At 52.6% G+C, this 15,458-nt stretch overlaps 1 protein-coding gene across 2 annotated transcripts in view; it reads right to left on the bottom strand.

Moving 5' to 3' along the window:
- Window positions 1-15,458, bottom strand: part of Ppp5c (protein phosphatase 5 catalytic subunit) — a 29,393-nt gene that overhangs the window by 13,079 nt on the left and 856 nt on the right. The window contains exons 1-3 of one of the 2 annotated variants that reach the window (XM_050132192.1): window positions 12,987-15,444; window positions 7,874-8,115; window positions 851-998 (exon numbers count right to left, since the gene is read on the bottom strand). In XM_050132192.1, the coding sequence (XP_049988149.1) occupies window positions 851-998; window positions 7,874-8,115; window positions 12,987-13,107 (511 nt within the window). In that variant the 5' untranslated portion in view covers window positions 13,108-15,444. Of the gene's footprint in view, window positions 1-850; window positions 999-7,873; window positions 8,116-12,986; window positions 15,445-15,458 lie in introns of those variants that run through there. The other variant, XM_050132194.1, reaches the window with a different exon arrangement.

The raw sequence follows: 15,458 nt of genomic DNA, 5'->3' as shown, positions 1-15,458 counted from the left end.
TTTTTTTTTTTTTTTTTTGGTTTTTCGAGACAGGGTTTCTCCGTGGCTTTGAAGCCTGTCCTGAACTAGCTCTATAGACTAGGCTGGTCTCGAACTCACAGAGATCCACCTGCCTCTGCCTCCCTAGTGCTGGGATTAAAGGCGTGCGCCACCACCGCCCGGCTCATAGGTAGTTTTTAAACATAAAGCAAAGAAAGCCAGCCTACAAACCACAATCCCAGACAACTTAGACAACAATGCGGACACTAAGAGAGACTTACATAAATCTAATCTACATGGGAAGTAGAAAGTATAAAAAGACAAGATCTCCTGAGTAAACTGGGAGCGTGGGGATCTTGGGGGAGGATTGAAGAGGGGAGGGGAGAGGCAGGGAAGGGAGCAGAGAAAAATGTAGAGCGCAATAAATATCAAAAAATAAAGCAATAAACAAACAAACAAACAAACAAACAAACAAACAAACAAACCTTCTGCTTGAATTCCTCAGGACCCAGTGGGAGCAGATAGTGCCCACACTCAGTAGGGAAAGCCAGGGATGACAGTGATTAAGGCCATGTCACTCACAAGACATGGTTTGGCACCATGGACCCTGACTGAGCCTAACTGGAGGGGAATGGACTAGAGCAGGGCATCTGTTAGGCTGTGACAAAAGAAAAATCCTGAGCCACCCCAACCTTAATCTAGGGTTCCCACTCTTATAATTAAAATGGAGGGGAGAGGGCTACGGAAGGCAGGCAGCAAGCAGCTCTGGTGACACCTACCTACATCCCCCACCGTCCTCTGGAACCCCCCTTTACCCACCAAGTGTGGCAGAGAAGAGTATGTGGGTGTGGTGTATGGCCAGGCCACTCACTCATGCTCTCGATGTCCAGAGAGTCCACGACGGAGCGCCTGTGCTCGTCGCCTGCGATGGCGCGCTCGAAGGCCTTCTGCTTCACAATCTTGCTGCACTCCTGGTACTTCATCTTGGCGTCCTTGTCATTAGGCTTCACTTTCACCACCTGGCCAGGAAGAGGGAGTGAAGAGGGGTCACACTGGAGGGCCAGCCACCTAGCCGGTGAGCCACCAGGGTCACTACAACTGCCTGGACAGCACGGGGCTGAAGAAAGGACAGAGTTAGACTACCCAAGGGTTACCACATGCTAGCGGGGCCACCCTGGACCTGTCACCTAGGACTCAGTTTTTACATCCCCACATAAGGTACACTGAACTGCCCCACAGGGTGGTTTTAGAGACCAGGGCATTGTGCCCTCACTAAACAACTCTGACCCTGTTAAAACCAAACAGGCTCCCAGCACTGCCAGTGGGCAGATAAGGGGCTAGTCTTAGAGCAGCATGGATTTCTAACACCTTAATATCCCCTAGTATAAAGTGGGGGTTTGTTGGAAGGACTGAGGGCCTTGGCACACAAGGGGGACTGTGCCAGTGGCAGTAAGCAGTTTGTTTCCCCTGGGGCTTTATGGGAAACTGAGGCTCTAATTGCTGTTTCCTCTGGTAATGGGAGAGGAGAGACACAGTTCAAGTCCCAGCTTAGCCAGTGATGATAGGGGAGCCTGCAGTGGGTGAGCTGGCCTCAGTTTCCTCTCTGGGTTACCAGTGTCACCTCAGAGAGAGCTGTAAAAATGAACAAGGGAGCACCTTTAAAAGATCTAACACAGTGAGTTGTGCAGAGGCAGCTTTGGGTCACAGCACTAAAGGGAGCCTGCCTATACTGCTCTGTCCTGCTTCCCGCAAACCCAGATCCCAGGAGCTCAGACACAGACAGAGCTGGGTCAGGTGTACATGTCTGCCATCCCTGAACTTAGGAGGTGGAAGGAGGACAGCTGTTAGTACCAGGCTAGCCTGGGCTACAGAGTGAGACCCTGGTCAACAGACTTCATCTCTGAGTCTTATCTTGGCTACCATAATTGTAATCAGACTCAGCCTGACCTGCTGTTGTTTAATAGTTTCCTAAGATTGGACTGTTCCATCCTACAGGGAAGCTCTTTTTATTTTTATTTATTTTTATTTTTTTGGGAAGCTCTTTTTTTAAGCAGACTGGTAAACACCCCCAAATGACTTTAGGAAGTCCCTGAAACCAACCAGATTTACTAGGCCCCTCCCTGCCAGAGTAAGCAATAAAGACTGCTAAAAGTAGCCAAGCCACAAGGAAGACTCTGAGACCAGACCAGCTGCCTAGAAGAAACAGAAATCAGACAAGGTGCTTGCAAGAGGTTTAGACCAACTGAGGCATCTGGAAAGGACACTCAGCAACATGCTGACCTGCCTGCAGGCTGTACAGTGTGCTGCAGGTCCCCAGCTTTGTGAGCTGTCACCCATGCTAGGGTTGGCTTTGGTGATACAGCTGTCATTGAGTCATTTCTCCTCCTCCCTCACCCACACTCCTGTTATCCCCGATAAAACTCACTGGTTCCCCAAGTTGGACTGTGGAGGTACGGTCTGTTGTGGGATCCCTATCTGGGGTAAGTAGATATGTGTGCTCCCGAAAAGTTTTGTCACATACCTGTTGACCTATACAACCCAAGATTGGGCCCTCTACAGCTTCTGTGCTATTAAAGAAGGAAGTCCTAGGGCAGGTCCTCAGAATGCTTCCCCCAGCCCCAAAGCTGGCTGAGTGAGTCAGAACCTGGGCAAGACAACTGCTACTCCCTGCAGGTGCTTGGCCAACAGCAGGCTGGGCAGGCTCAGACTGGGTCACCTGCCAGACAGCTCCACTGGGGTGTGGGTGTGGCATCAAGCTTAAGAGCTGCCAGTTTTAGGCAGCCCTTGGAGCCCTTCCCAGGGAGAGGCAGAAAGGCCAGGTTCCCTCTGCTCCCCAGGATAAAGTCTACATGGCTTCAAGCCTGGCCCTCAAGACCCACCCTATTTCTCTGTGGCCTGGTACTGCCTCTCCCTAACTCAGGCTTTTGGTCACACTGCCCTTGTCCACACATTTCATTCCTAATTTTAACCTCCTTTCTGCTCCTCTTCCTCATGAAGCCTCCAGAAGGCCAAGGACAATGTCTTCCCATTTGAAGTGGCACTGGAGGGACAGAGCTGTGTCCTCAGCAGAGAATGAACGCCTCGTAAAGGAAGAAAGAGTGGCAAACACATCCCAGGAGCCATACCCATCTTCAGGTGAGCTGCATGCTAAGAAGAAAGATGGGCTGGGTGCTGCCGTTATGGTGAACGACCCTGGTTCACAGTATCCTCTGTATAGCTCGATGGGCTGGCCAGCACAATTCCCAATACACAGAGTGGTAAAGTTATTAACCCCAAAAGTCAAGGTTCTTTGTACTCCTGGATTAGTTTGTGTCACCACTCACATGAAGCCTAGTGCTTCCCTCCTGCCGCCCCCAGGACAGAGGCAGAGTATAGTTCTCCAGGCTCTGGGTTCTGGCCTTCAGGGCATGTGTCCTGCTCAATCAAGACTCCCAGTTTCTAGAAAGTAGGGTGTGGTGCTAGGACCCCACAGAAGTCTGGTGTGAGACTGTACTACCCCAGATCCAGCAGCAGCAGCAGTTGAAAAGATTGCTAGGTATGACCGACAAAAAGAGCTCCTCTCCTGAGGAAAGGTACAGTTTTACACTACAGGGCTCTTCGGGGCCTGAGACCCATCCCATCAGAACTAGATGCCACACTAGACATCTCGTTCCTTTTTTTCCTCCTTTTTTTGAGACTACGTTGCCCAGGCAGGCCTTGAACTCATAGAGATTTGCTAGCCTCTAACTTCTGTCTCTCAAGTGCTGGGATTAAAGGCATGCATCACCACACCTGGCCCATGGACATGTCTTTAAAAAGTGGCATCTGAAGCCAGGTACAGTAATGTGCCCAGTATTCCAGGGATTCTGGAAGCCCAGGTAGGAGAATGGCTTTATCCTAGGAGTTCAAGGACAGCCTGAGTGTCACAGTTACTTTCTCAAAAGGCAAAACCAAGCAACAAACAAACGATTCTATGTGGACTGCAACTGTGGCAATGCCCTGTGATGTTCATGTGGTTCAAGCAGACCCTGCACGGGGAAACAGGGATAGGGCAGGTGCATGTCATCAACCACACTTCTCAAGAAATGAGATGTCTTTAAAAGCTGCCTTCTTCAGGGACTAAGGTTAGGCTCTGTGGCACAGCACTTGATGTTTGTGAAGTAATTAGAACTAGATGAGGTTGTGAGGCTAGGCTCCCTTGAAAGGACTAGGGGCTTTATAAAGGCAAAGAATAGGCTGGGTGGTGGTGATGCAAGCCTCTGAGGCAGAGGCAGGCTGATCTCTGTGAGTTCGAGGTCAACCTGGTCTACAGAGCAAGTTCCAGGACAGAGTCCATAGCTACACAGAGAAACCCTGTCTTGAAAAACCAAAACCAAACAAAAAACCCCAGAATGAACAGAATGGGAACGTGGCTCAGTGGTAGAGCCCCTGCCTAGAATCCCCCAGTGAGGGACTGAGGGCATGGTTCAGCTGTAAAGTGCTTGCAGAGCCCCAAGTTTCCTCAGCATCGACAAAAACACAACAAATGGCACTGTCAGCTGTCAGGCTCACTGGCAGTCACTACTATAAGCCCTGGGACACATGTTTGGGAACTTGGACTTACTAGGATTGCAGAAGCTATTGAGGCATAATATACTCCATCATGACACCCACAGCAGACTCAAGGCAGCTCCACTATTACCCATAAGGCTCTACTGGCAATGAGGCTGGCAGTCCCCCCACCTGGGAGCAATCTAGAGCTTCAGTCATTCAGGCCTGCTGTGGATACCAAGCAAAGCGCCCATACTTATCAGAACTGAGTACAATGGATACAGACCAGCAAGAACCAACAAAGGGCATTATGGTTTACCTGCATAGACAATGAGATTTGGCCCGGAGGAACCAGATGGTGCATCACATAGTAGAGCTAGTACGTCAGGTAGTCCATTAGGGACAGCCTTATATACAACACACCTTTTCTCTGTGAGTGAATCTACCACAACACCCCCAGCACCTGCTAGATGCAGCAGGCGGGGATATCGCCAGTGCTAATAGCCCAGGGGCCAGCATGGTGCCAGGAACTTGCACTTATGCCCTGGTTAGGAGCCTGACTCAGGATAGGCTACCACCTTCTGGAATTCCTGAGAGACTGCAGGGGAGTGACCTGCCTTACCTCTCAACTTCAGTTTCTGCATCTGTAAATCAGGGATAACAGTGGTTTCTGCTGTGCAGGGGACCATGGAGAAGAAATGACTTTCATGGCCTGAAGGTTGCTGGCATGTGAGTGCTGAGCTAAAGACTAACTCTGATTGTTCCTGTTTCTTTTGTATCACTCTATCAAGGGCATCAAAATGTGTTTCTAAGAAACACAAAGGTAAAGTCTATCATCAACCAAAAAAATCCCACAGGACCCTTAGTCAGGGTAGAGAGTGGTGGAAGACCACTGCGCCTCCCCCTCCAGGGCTGGTCTAGGTCTGCTAGGCTGACTGTTCCAAGTGCATAGGAAAGAACAGTGAGAACCAATTGAGATGTGACCCAGGAAGGGGTGGGCCCACGTGGAAGGGCTAGCGGGGAGAAGAGGGGGAAGTGTGGTAAAGGAGATTGACTGCTACTAAGAGTCCAATGTGCCCCCAAGTGGGAGAGCAAACAAAGACACACCCAGGTCCTCGTGCTCTGCAATGTTCTGGCACAGGCATAAAGCGGGGATGGAGGCCCATTTCACCGTGGGCTGCCTACTGAGGAACCCTGGAGAACATGGCTGATGCAGAGCCAAAGGTAGGCCCTCTCCATATTTACCCACTTGTTCAACCCTCACAATGACATTGCCAATGTAGGCCTATGTGTTCCCTGGTTACAGGTGAAGCCCAAGGAATTTGAAGTCACATACCTTGGTCTGAGCTGAGCTGGCCACCAACCTAGACATCCAGATCTTGGAGCCTGTGCCTTCACATTGTGCTCCAGTGGCTGCACACCTGACTCTAGCCCATAGGAAGAAACAGATGCTGGAGGCAGTGGAGAGCATCTATGCTCATGCACGTTAACAAGGCTTTTTACAGAAGGAGCTGCCCTCTCTTCTGCTGGAGATGGAGAGCTGACTGCAGACAGTGCTCCTGGCTCAGCTATGGAGCTGGGTCCAGTCTCAGCTCATTCCTTCCACGTGACCTTGGAGATGGGTGTCTCCTTTCTACTCAGGGGTAGATTCACACATACACAATGCTCACAGCTGTACTGAGCCCTCCATGTGCATACTGAGGTTGAAAATGGCGGGAGATGCAGAGCCATGGGTTCATTTGTTCCAATCAAGGCCGACCCACAGGCCAGGGCCTGGGTATGTCCTTCATGAATGCCAGCATCTTCCAGGAGGAAGTTTTGGGTCAGAAGCTGCCATAAGACCAGCTTCTCAGGTTTGAAGGGAAAGGATCCTGGGTTCCTGCTGGGGTTTCCTGGCGCTGACTGGGTGTGTGGCTCTACCTCAAGCTGGTTCTGCAGACGGCTATGGACTTCTCCCATCACTGTGGCATTCACAGAGCCTGGAGTACAGCTTGATGCAGTTGCCCACCATCCCCCAGTCTCATGGAGAATGCAGAGTTAGATGCCAACCTTGGGAGCACTCACAAAAGAACCTATTCCTTACTCCCAAGTAAAGATGTTTCTGTGAGCCCAGAGCGGTAAAGACCCTGCCCTGGTCTTGTTCTCCCGTGAGGACCCTGCCTGTCCGAGGTTATTTATTCATTTACTTAGCCCTCTGGCCCCAGTGACCTTTATTATCCACTGGAACAGAGCTCCAGCTGTTCAGGTGGTGGCCACTGCTCTTGTTACTGTATTCCAGACTAGGACATCAAGGGACAAAGGTGGGGACAGGGACCATGCTTTGCTTCCCTCCTCCATGGTTATCCTTCAGTACCTTTCACATTTTTGCCCTTTGCTAAGTGTCCCTTGACCTTGGCCTAAGTCTTTACTTGGTCTGACTCTAGGCCAGGCTGAGGGACCAGATCCCTCTTGCTGCAGGAATAGCTCCTCAGCCTCTTGGGGCCCTGTGCACACAACAGAAAGAGTCCACAGCAAGGTAGGTAGTGATCCATTCTGTACTCAGAGCCCCTGAGCGGGAGCTGTCTGGAGGAGGAGAGATGCAGTCAAGGGTTACACTGGCTTCAATCCCAGCACTGGCACTTACCAGCTGGGGCCTCAGCTTCCTCACCTGTGTGACAGGGGCAATCTCCTTCCCACTCTGAGTGCCTACACTGACTCAGCAGTCAGTCTGTATGAAGGGCACAGAGCACACCTGTACCAAGCAGATGCTCTGGCAGTCCCTACCGCTGTCATGATGACTGTCAGAGCACATGACCTGTGGGCAGTGGTGGACGAGGAACCGTCATCTAGGTCCCTTCTCTCATTGTCCCTGGAGGCTGTCCCTCTATAGTGTGTCACCCTGCTCTATTTTCTTGGAAGCGCTACTCTGTACCTGCAGTCATTTTCCTTGCCTGCTCAGTGACACAGGGCTCCCACCTGCCACAGAATCTCAAGCTGTCAAAGACCTGCATAGCCCTTGCTAATAACTGCCACCATTACTAATCACCACCACTAATAACAGCCACAGTAGTCACAAGGCTGAGCTATTATTGACCACAGACTATGTGCCCGCACTGCTCCAAGCATGTACACAGTAAAAACTCTCCTGCAGCCACCTGAGGCTGGGCCTGTTCTCAACACACAGGGGGCAAAGAAAGGTAGAGAAGCTAGGTGACTTGCCCAGGGTCACAGAGTGCATAAAGGCCGAGAGGTGGAACAGGAACTGGCTAGAGGCCTCATGGCCATTCTCTGGGTGAGCCCTTGTATAGAGGAGACACACAATGGCTCCTCCCTGTCCCTGGGGCTCCCCCCCACATCCACCTGGCTAAGGTGCCGGGAGCTGGCCCATGCCCGAGGCCTGGCTCACCGTCTCGTAGTCACGTAGGGCAGCTCGGAACTTGCCCAGTGCCATGTTGCTGGCTGCCCGGCGGTAGTAGCCTTTGATGTACTTCTTGTCAAGTTCGATGGCCCGAGTTGCATCGCCCAATGCGTAGCCGTAGCACTCTGTGCGCAGGTAGGCCAGGCTGCGGTTGCCATAGTAGATGGCATTGCTGGGGTTCAACTCGATGGCCTGACTGTAGAACTTGATGGCGTTCTCGTAGTCCTTGGCTGTGGAGGAGGAGAAGGAGGCATGAAGCCCTGTTGCCACAGGCAGGAATCCACCCTAGGCTGGTGGTCCTTGTTACAAAAGACTGGGGTTCAGCACGGAATCTGTCCCTTCTCCCTGTCCCCGATATCTGACTATATATAGACTAAGTCTTGAGGTTCAGACTAGTTTCCAGAACCTGAACCAATTCTATAGCAGCCTAGCAAAGCCCAGGTTGGGCGCTACTTTTAGGGCTCCAGGAAGCTTTCCAAGTCTCCCCAGGACTACAGGGACACGTCAGGGTGCCAGCGCCAGGCAAATTGAGACTGCCTGAGCCTGTGACTGCCCAGATGGCACAAGCAGGCAGGTCCAGAGATGGAGAGAATGGGAGGACAAAGGGAAGAAGCTCCTGAGGCTGCAAGGAGGACTGAGACCACCTGGTGCAGCAGGAGCAGTGGGGCTCTAAGTGTGGACCGACAAGGGTAACTCCCAGCCAAGGGCAAAAGGTCAGACTTTCCGTGAATTGAGCCCCAGCTGGGCCCTGAGCTCTCCCCAACCTGAGGGGTCCTCCCACCTCCACAGCTGAAGCACTACCTGGCAGTCACCTGACCAAGCCAGAGAAGTCTAGTTCAAGGTCAGAGTCCCAGTCGGTGCAGGCAGGTAGGCCTGACCCCCTCCATCAGAGGGTTTATTAAACAAACAACAGAACGAAGACCTTCAGCAGTCTAAGACCTGCCCTGGCCAGAGGACTGGAATGCAACAGAGGCCTCATAGCACTGAGGGAGAAAGCCACATTAGCCCTTTTCTAGATGAAGGCTGCTCAAGTTCAGAGAAGGAAAGCCTATGCTTGAGGTCACATGGCAAGTGGCAAAAGGGAGTTCTTAGGCAGGCAGAAGTGGCAGTCTCTCCATTCTCTCTCCTGCACCCCCATGTGCCCTGGTGAGAGCCTGGGACAGCACCAGGCTCAGTCAATGGGAAGGTGGCCTGGCTCTCCTCTTTTAAGGCTGGGTGTACTCCGACAACTTAAAACACCCTCTCTGTCCTTGAACTTCAGTTTCCACCCAAGAGCTTTCAACCTGGAGTGGGAGTTCCTGCTCTACCCCACTTCCTGGCCCTCAGAGCACTCAGACTCTGTGTTATTTGCTCAACCCACATCTTAAGGATGGTGTCCAGCCCCTTCCCCCAAGCTGCTGCCTAGTCTGGGACGCGCCCTCCAGGGACTATTGGTGTATCAAGGAGCCAGATCTGACCCCAGACAACTGTGACAAAGCGCTCAGGGCCCAGACAGCCTAAGGGCCTGATCCAAGTCCTCCACGAAAGGGGAAGGAAGCAACTGGCCAAGGAGAGAGGAAGAAAGAAGGAAGGAAGGCGGGGACTGAGGGCAGAGAGAGGCAGGCCTAGGGGTGCAGCTCAGCGGTCCTTCCTGGACTTCTGTCACAAGGTCCAAATGTCTCCTCAGGAAGCTCCATTTGACCTCCGGTCTGGGTGAGGCAATACCCTGCCCCCAGCTTCCCTGTCCCAGTCCTGCCACTCTGTGCCTTTCCTAGACTTCCCAGACGCCACCAAGGCAGGAAGATGAAGAGGGCAGCGTAGTTCAGAGGGTCCCTCCCGGGAATGTCAGTGCCTCTGAGGGCTTCCTTGGTGTTCTGGTTGGGCTCCAGAGGCTGCTGATTGGTTAGTACTCAGTTGTGGGGTGGGACTTTATCTAGTGGCACAGGGTGTGCAGTCTGGCACCTAGTGGTGTAGATTCCTAACACAAAAGTGCAGAGAGAGTCACTGGCTGGAGCTTTAGCCCCTCAGACCACTTGTCTGCACCCGAGAACCAGGCTGGGCTCAGCCTGACACACAGTCAAATGGAGGAAGGAAGAAAGAGTACAGGAACAACCTTGAAGGTGTCCACCAGCTGTCACACTCCAGCCTGGGGCCTTCCTTCAGCTGCAGCACTATGTCCCTCCAGGTATACTGAGGTTCAATTGCCCATCTGGTTCACAGAGGAGCACACTGAACCACGATGACCCCTGGGTGAGCACAGCCTCCTTCCTCAGGGAGAAAGGGAAAAAGCAGAAGCTTCCTGAGCTGGGAACTAGGCTCTGTCCCCCGCTTTACCGTAGGGCTGAGCTCACAGAGGGACCCTCTATGGTTGGAGGTAGGCCTTCTGAGTCCCCGAGACTCCCCCATCCTCCACAGAGTACCCCCTGCTTTCCACTAAGGCTAGATGAGTCGAACACGTGGGGAGGAAGGGGATATCCGCCTTCTGCTCACTCACTCTGACCTTGGGCAACAAGTTTCCCTCTGAGTCGGCTTCCTCTATTTAAACCACCACCCCCATGCCCCAGGCAGTTAGGCTCAGGAGTACCTGGCCACCACTGGGGCACAATGAAAGCCAGTTGCAATTATTCTTTTTATTGGTTATTATTGTAGCCTGAGCCTGGGGTTCTGAGCTTGCCATTGCCTGCCCACAGGAGTGGGAGGCCTGGACCAGGAAGGGTACTATTCCTTCAAGCCAGTTCTTGGCCAGGCCCCTCTGGCTGCCTGCCCTGCTCCAGGTTCCTGAGAGCCTGAATCTTGGGATCTGAGAGGTGGGGGTAGGGTGAAGAGTCCCTCCCCATGACTACTCCTTCCCTTTCCCTAAGCAGCAGCCCAGTTTCTGGTTGCTTCTTACAGGACCCAGTAAAGGAAGGCCGTTAGGTCCAACCATTTCACAGCTGGGCCTGGTCACCTGGTGCTGGTAGCCTCCAAGCCTTCAAAGCCCTGCAAGCTCTGTGTACTGTCCCGACAGCATCTCTCACACCCATTAACTCCCCTCCCATTCTAGCAGCCCCACCCCACACTAAACTCTGCCCTCCCCAGCAGTCAGTCCTATTTGGCTCTCACTTCCTGCCCCCAAGTGTGTAGAAGGCACAAATCCGAACCAGCTTTAGTTCTTCAGAGCCTCAGCTTTCAACCACCTCCACTCTGGCCCCACTCACCTTTGGGTCTTGGCCAAGGGCTACCCTCCCCCTCTCCAGGCAGCCAGCCTCATTTCCTCCCACAAGCATGGTCAGAGGCTCCACCCCCTCACCTGTCCTCCCTTCCAACCTCCTCTCTTCAGTCAGGCCTCCGAATCCTTTCTCAGCACAGTAGAGAGCACCAGTTCCTGTACCCAGAGCCAAGTGGCCCACTCTCTTAAAACCATATCTCCTACCCTGAGGACGAATCTATAAACCCACCTGGCCTATAAGGCTCTACCCACTGTTCCCACTTCAACTCCCTCTCACTTGGAGACAGTCTTGCTATGTATTCCAGACTGCCACTCAACTCAAAATTCTCCTGCCTCAGCCTTCCCAGAGCTGGGATGACGGGTACAAACCATAATGTCTGGACTTACCCCACGGGGGCCCCCTTTGTCTAGGATTCTAGATCTTTCTCACCCTCCCCCACCTCTAGCAGATCTGCCTCGCTAGGTCTAAACCTTTTGGGGGGGTCACATTTGGAATAGCATTCCTAGGGACCCCACCTTCTCCCTCTTGCTACCTGCCCCCACTTCCCCACTTCCCTTAAGAACTGAGACACTTGCCCTGTGGGAGCCCAGTTCCTCACTGGCAGCATTCACCTGCCAGGCTCTTCTGGGCTGGCTTTCTCATTCACAACTGCTCTGTCAACATTACCACCAGACCTCTGCCGGTCAATGCCTGGGGCTAGGTGACCAGGCCTGTGGCTTTCTTTCTGGAAGAATATTCTTCTCTGAGCCTGTGGCACCTTTCCTGGTTTCCCTTCCATCTCACTTCCTCAGCAGCTCCTTTTCCGTTTTAAACATGAAAATTCCATTCTAGGTTCTTTCTAGATCCCACTATGGTGACTTCATCCATTTCCCGGGAACCTCCAACCATAGGCTGGTCACACCCAAACTTTTCTCCAGTCCAGACTGGCCCATCTACCTACTCAATGTCTTTTTTTGGACAGCTGAGGAAATCCAAACTAGTCTTCGTAAAAGCTTCGGCGACTTTGCCTGCTCGGGCCTCTTATCCTAATCTCATCTTGTATCAGCCTTCCTCTCCCACCCCCAGCTGGCTCAAGCTCCAACTAAACCAGTCTGTTTTCATTCATTCTCCACCTCAGGGTCTTCCCTTTAGGCATTCCCTGACCCCACTCTCTAAAGCAGACTCTAACGTGCATTCCCACTTTGTCACCTCGATCCAAAGTGCTCATCACAAGTTAGCAATTACTGGTTTTGCTTAAACCCAAGTCTTGTGTCTCATTCATTGCTACAGCCTCCGAGCCAAGCCCAGACCGTGGCACACGACATTTAATGCAAATGTACTGAAGGGATGAATGAACGGACACATGTTCCTATACCTCACGCTTAACCCAAGATCACGCTTGGGCGAAGATTCTTTCCCGCTCCACCTCTACTCCCTACTCTTTTCCTCGGATCACCTCAAATCGCCTTCCAGTCTAATTATCTATTTCCATGCCCACAGTTCCCTTCTCTGTCGGGCCTTCCCTCCTCGGTCGGTCACCTCAGGTCTCCCTGCTCGGCAAGCGCCATCACTGCCCTAAACACATGTCACTATTTGGTAGCGCCCTCTTCAGGTCTGACCTCCACCTAGCACCTCTGTCCAGGTCTCACATTTGGCAGTACTCACATGTCGGTTCCCCGCTTGTCCCCTATCGTTTAGCAGAGCCTGCCTCAGTCTCCCCAGTGAGTAGCTTCTGCTCCGTACTCCACTTCTCTGTAGCTCTCCCCTGTCTGGCGTCCATCCTGAGCCTCCTCCTCGCACCAGGCTACTCGGCAGTGCCTGCCCGGCGCTCAGGCTACCGCTCCGCGTTGCCATGGTTCCCCGCGGGGCCTGGCACCCCCCCACGGCCTGGGCCGCTGTCCACCCTCCCTCAGCCCCGTCCGGGCCGGACGCACCTTTGAAGTAGTCGTTGGCTTGTGTCTTGAGCTCCTCTGCCCGCTTCAGAGAGCCATCGGCCGGGGGTTCGTCCCGGGGGTGCTCGGCACACTCAGTCCGCTCGCCCTCCGCCATCGCCATGCCGCAAAGCGACCCCCACCCTGGCAACGGCCGCTCGCGGCACCAGGCCGAACCGTCGCGAAGGAGCGCCGAGTGACCGCCGCCGCTGCCGCACAAGTGTCGTAAAGCGCGGGCCCCAAAGGCACTCCTGACGCGCCTGCGCAGCGCCCCCCCCCCCCGCCACCTCCCCCGCCGGAGAGCGCGGGGAGGACAAGGTGACCAGAGGGTATCTAGACGCCCCTCCTAGAAGGAGCCAATCAGAAAGCGGAGGGAGGGAGTGCTGGGGTTGGGGGTGGATGGCTGGGAGGGCGCCTGCTTCCAAAGTTAGTTCTGAGGCAGCAGAAGTTTCTTGGGTCTTAGAGACCCAGGATTCGTTTAGACTTGGTGACAGAGTTGCGAAGCCATCGGCGGGTGGGGCTGCTTTCATGGCAGCACCCTGTCCAACCGGGAACCTGTTCCGGAGTTGGGTGCTGCCTGTTACTCTTGTGACCTTGAACAAGTCTCCCTCCTGTCGCCCCTGTGACCCTTCTGGAAAATGTGTAGTTCCTCAGGGAAACCAAATAAAGCTTGAACTTTGCAAATCAGCCTTTCTGGATTATTAACAGGGCGTCCCGGTTTTTCAAGTCTCGGGCAAGTATCAGTTGTGTCGTGTTTGTTCTGGGCTCAACAAAAACATTTTTAAAATAATTTTTATTTTTTTGAGACAGGGTCTCACTATGAAGTCCTGACTGGCCTGGATCTTGCTGTGTAGACCAGGCTGGCCTTGGACTCACAGAGATCTACCTGCCTCTGCCTCCCAAGTGTTGGAATTGAAGGCTTGCAGCATCATGTCAGGCCCCAGCACTATCTTTTAAAGGACCAGGGATGTAGCTCGGTTGGTTGAGTACTTGTCTAGCATCCTCCGAGCTTGAGCTCCATCCTCAGCACCACAAAACCAGGCTGAAAGATGTAATCTCTCTGTAATCTGAACCCTTGGTACTCAGAGGCAAGAGGATCAGAATTTCAAGTTCGAGGTAGTGAGACCCTGTTGTAAACACAACCAACCACAGCAACTGAGTCTCTTAAATGACACTCAGGTTGCTGTCTTCATTTCCCTTGCCTGGATCACAGCTTCAGCCTCCTCGGATGCTTTACTTACGTTCCTCCTCCCTCCTCCAGTTTACCTTCCATATGGCAGTCAGAGGCATCTTGCTAGAACACTGTAAGGCTGGCAGCCGCCCCAGCCTTCCATGGCTCCAACTCCCTTAGGAGAACACCCAAAATCTTTCTGATGAGAATCCATGACTAGTCTGACCTCTGGCAACATCTCCAGACCACACTGCTCACTCCCTTTAGAGCTCTCCTACTGCCTATCTTCCTAATTCTAGCTTCTTGAACTCCTCTTAGGCTAGACTCTGTAAGTGCTTCCCCACCTCCACCCTGGCCACAGCCAACAATCACCCTGGAAAGTAGGTATTGTTTCATGTCCATTTACAGGTGAGGACACTGAAGTTCACAGGAATTTACTCCTGAAAAGTCTCACTGAAGGTCCGAATCTGAATCTAAGTCCCCAGCACTTAGCTCCTATTTGACTGCCTCTGCAGTGCCAGTGAAATCAGAGGATAGTGAATCTTATTTTACTTTTTTTTTTTTTTGAGGCAGTATCTGTTCTAATACATTCGAAATCCAGCTCAGACTTTTCCTGAGACTCTGTGGCCTTGGGCAAGCCATCACCCTCTCTGTTTTTTCCTTTGTAAAGAGGAGATAGTCTTGGGGCCTGTGCATAAATGCTGAGGTTTGAGAGAAGCCTGGTCTGAAGGCTCACACTTGTAATCCCAGCATTTGAGAGGTTGCGGGAGAAAGAGTGCCATAGGTTTGAGGCCAGCTTGAGGCACATAGTGAGTGCCGGGTCAGCCTAGGTTATAGAGTAAGACCCTGCTTTGATCTCCCTCTTTCTCTTTCCCAGCTAAAATCTCCAACCCAATGAAAAGTTCATGTGAGTTACAGTGCTTGACTGAGAGGTGAAGAGAAGTGTGCCCCATGTTGAGAACCCCACAGGTAGTCTGAGTTCAACAGAGTAAATAGGCTGGAACAAGGGGACTTCGGAAGGTTTAGAAGAACCTTCTCCAACTGGGGGAGGCAAGAATGGCTTCCTGGAGGAGTGTTGAACAGAGATCTGAAGTATGAGTTCGCTGAGCAATGGAGTGCATGGAGGAGAAAGGCTTTTTCCAAGACAAGGTCCCACGTGGCTTCAGCTGGCCTTAAACTCGGCACGCAGCTGAAGATTTCCTTGATCTCCTAACCCTCCCACCTTCAGCTAGGAAGTGAGGGCATTATAGGTCATGCCATCATGCCCCGTTATGTGATGCTGGGGAGGGAACCCAGGCCTTTGT

This window comes from Alexandromys fortis, unplaced genomic scaffold (assembly GCF_014885135.2).
Source record: "Alexandromys fortis isolate MF-2015 unplaced genomic scaffold, M_Fortis_MF-2015_v1.1 scaffold_408, whole genome shotgun sequence".
Lineage (NCBI taxonomy): Eukaryota > Metazoa > Chordata > Mammalia > Rodentia > Cricetidae > Alexandromys > Alexandromys fortis.
Note: the sequence above shows the minus strand (reverse complement) of the source record. Positions and strands in the feature narration are given on the sequence as shown.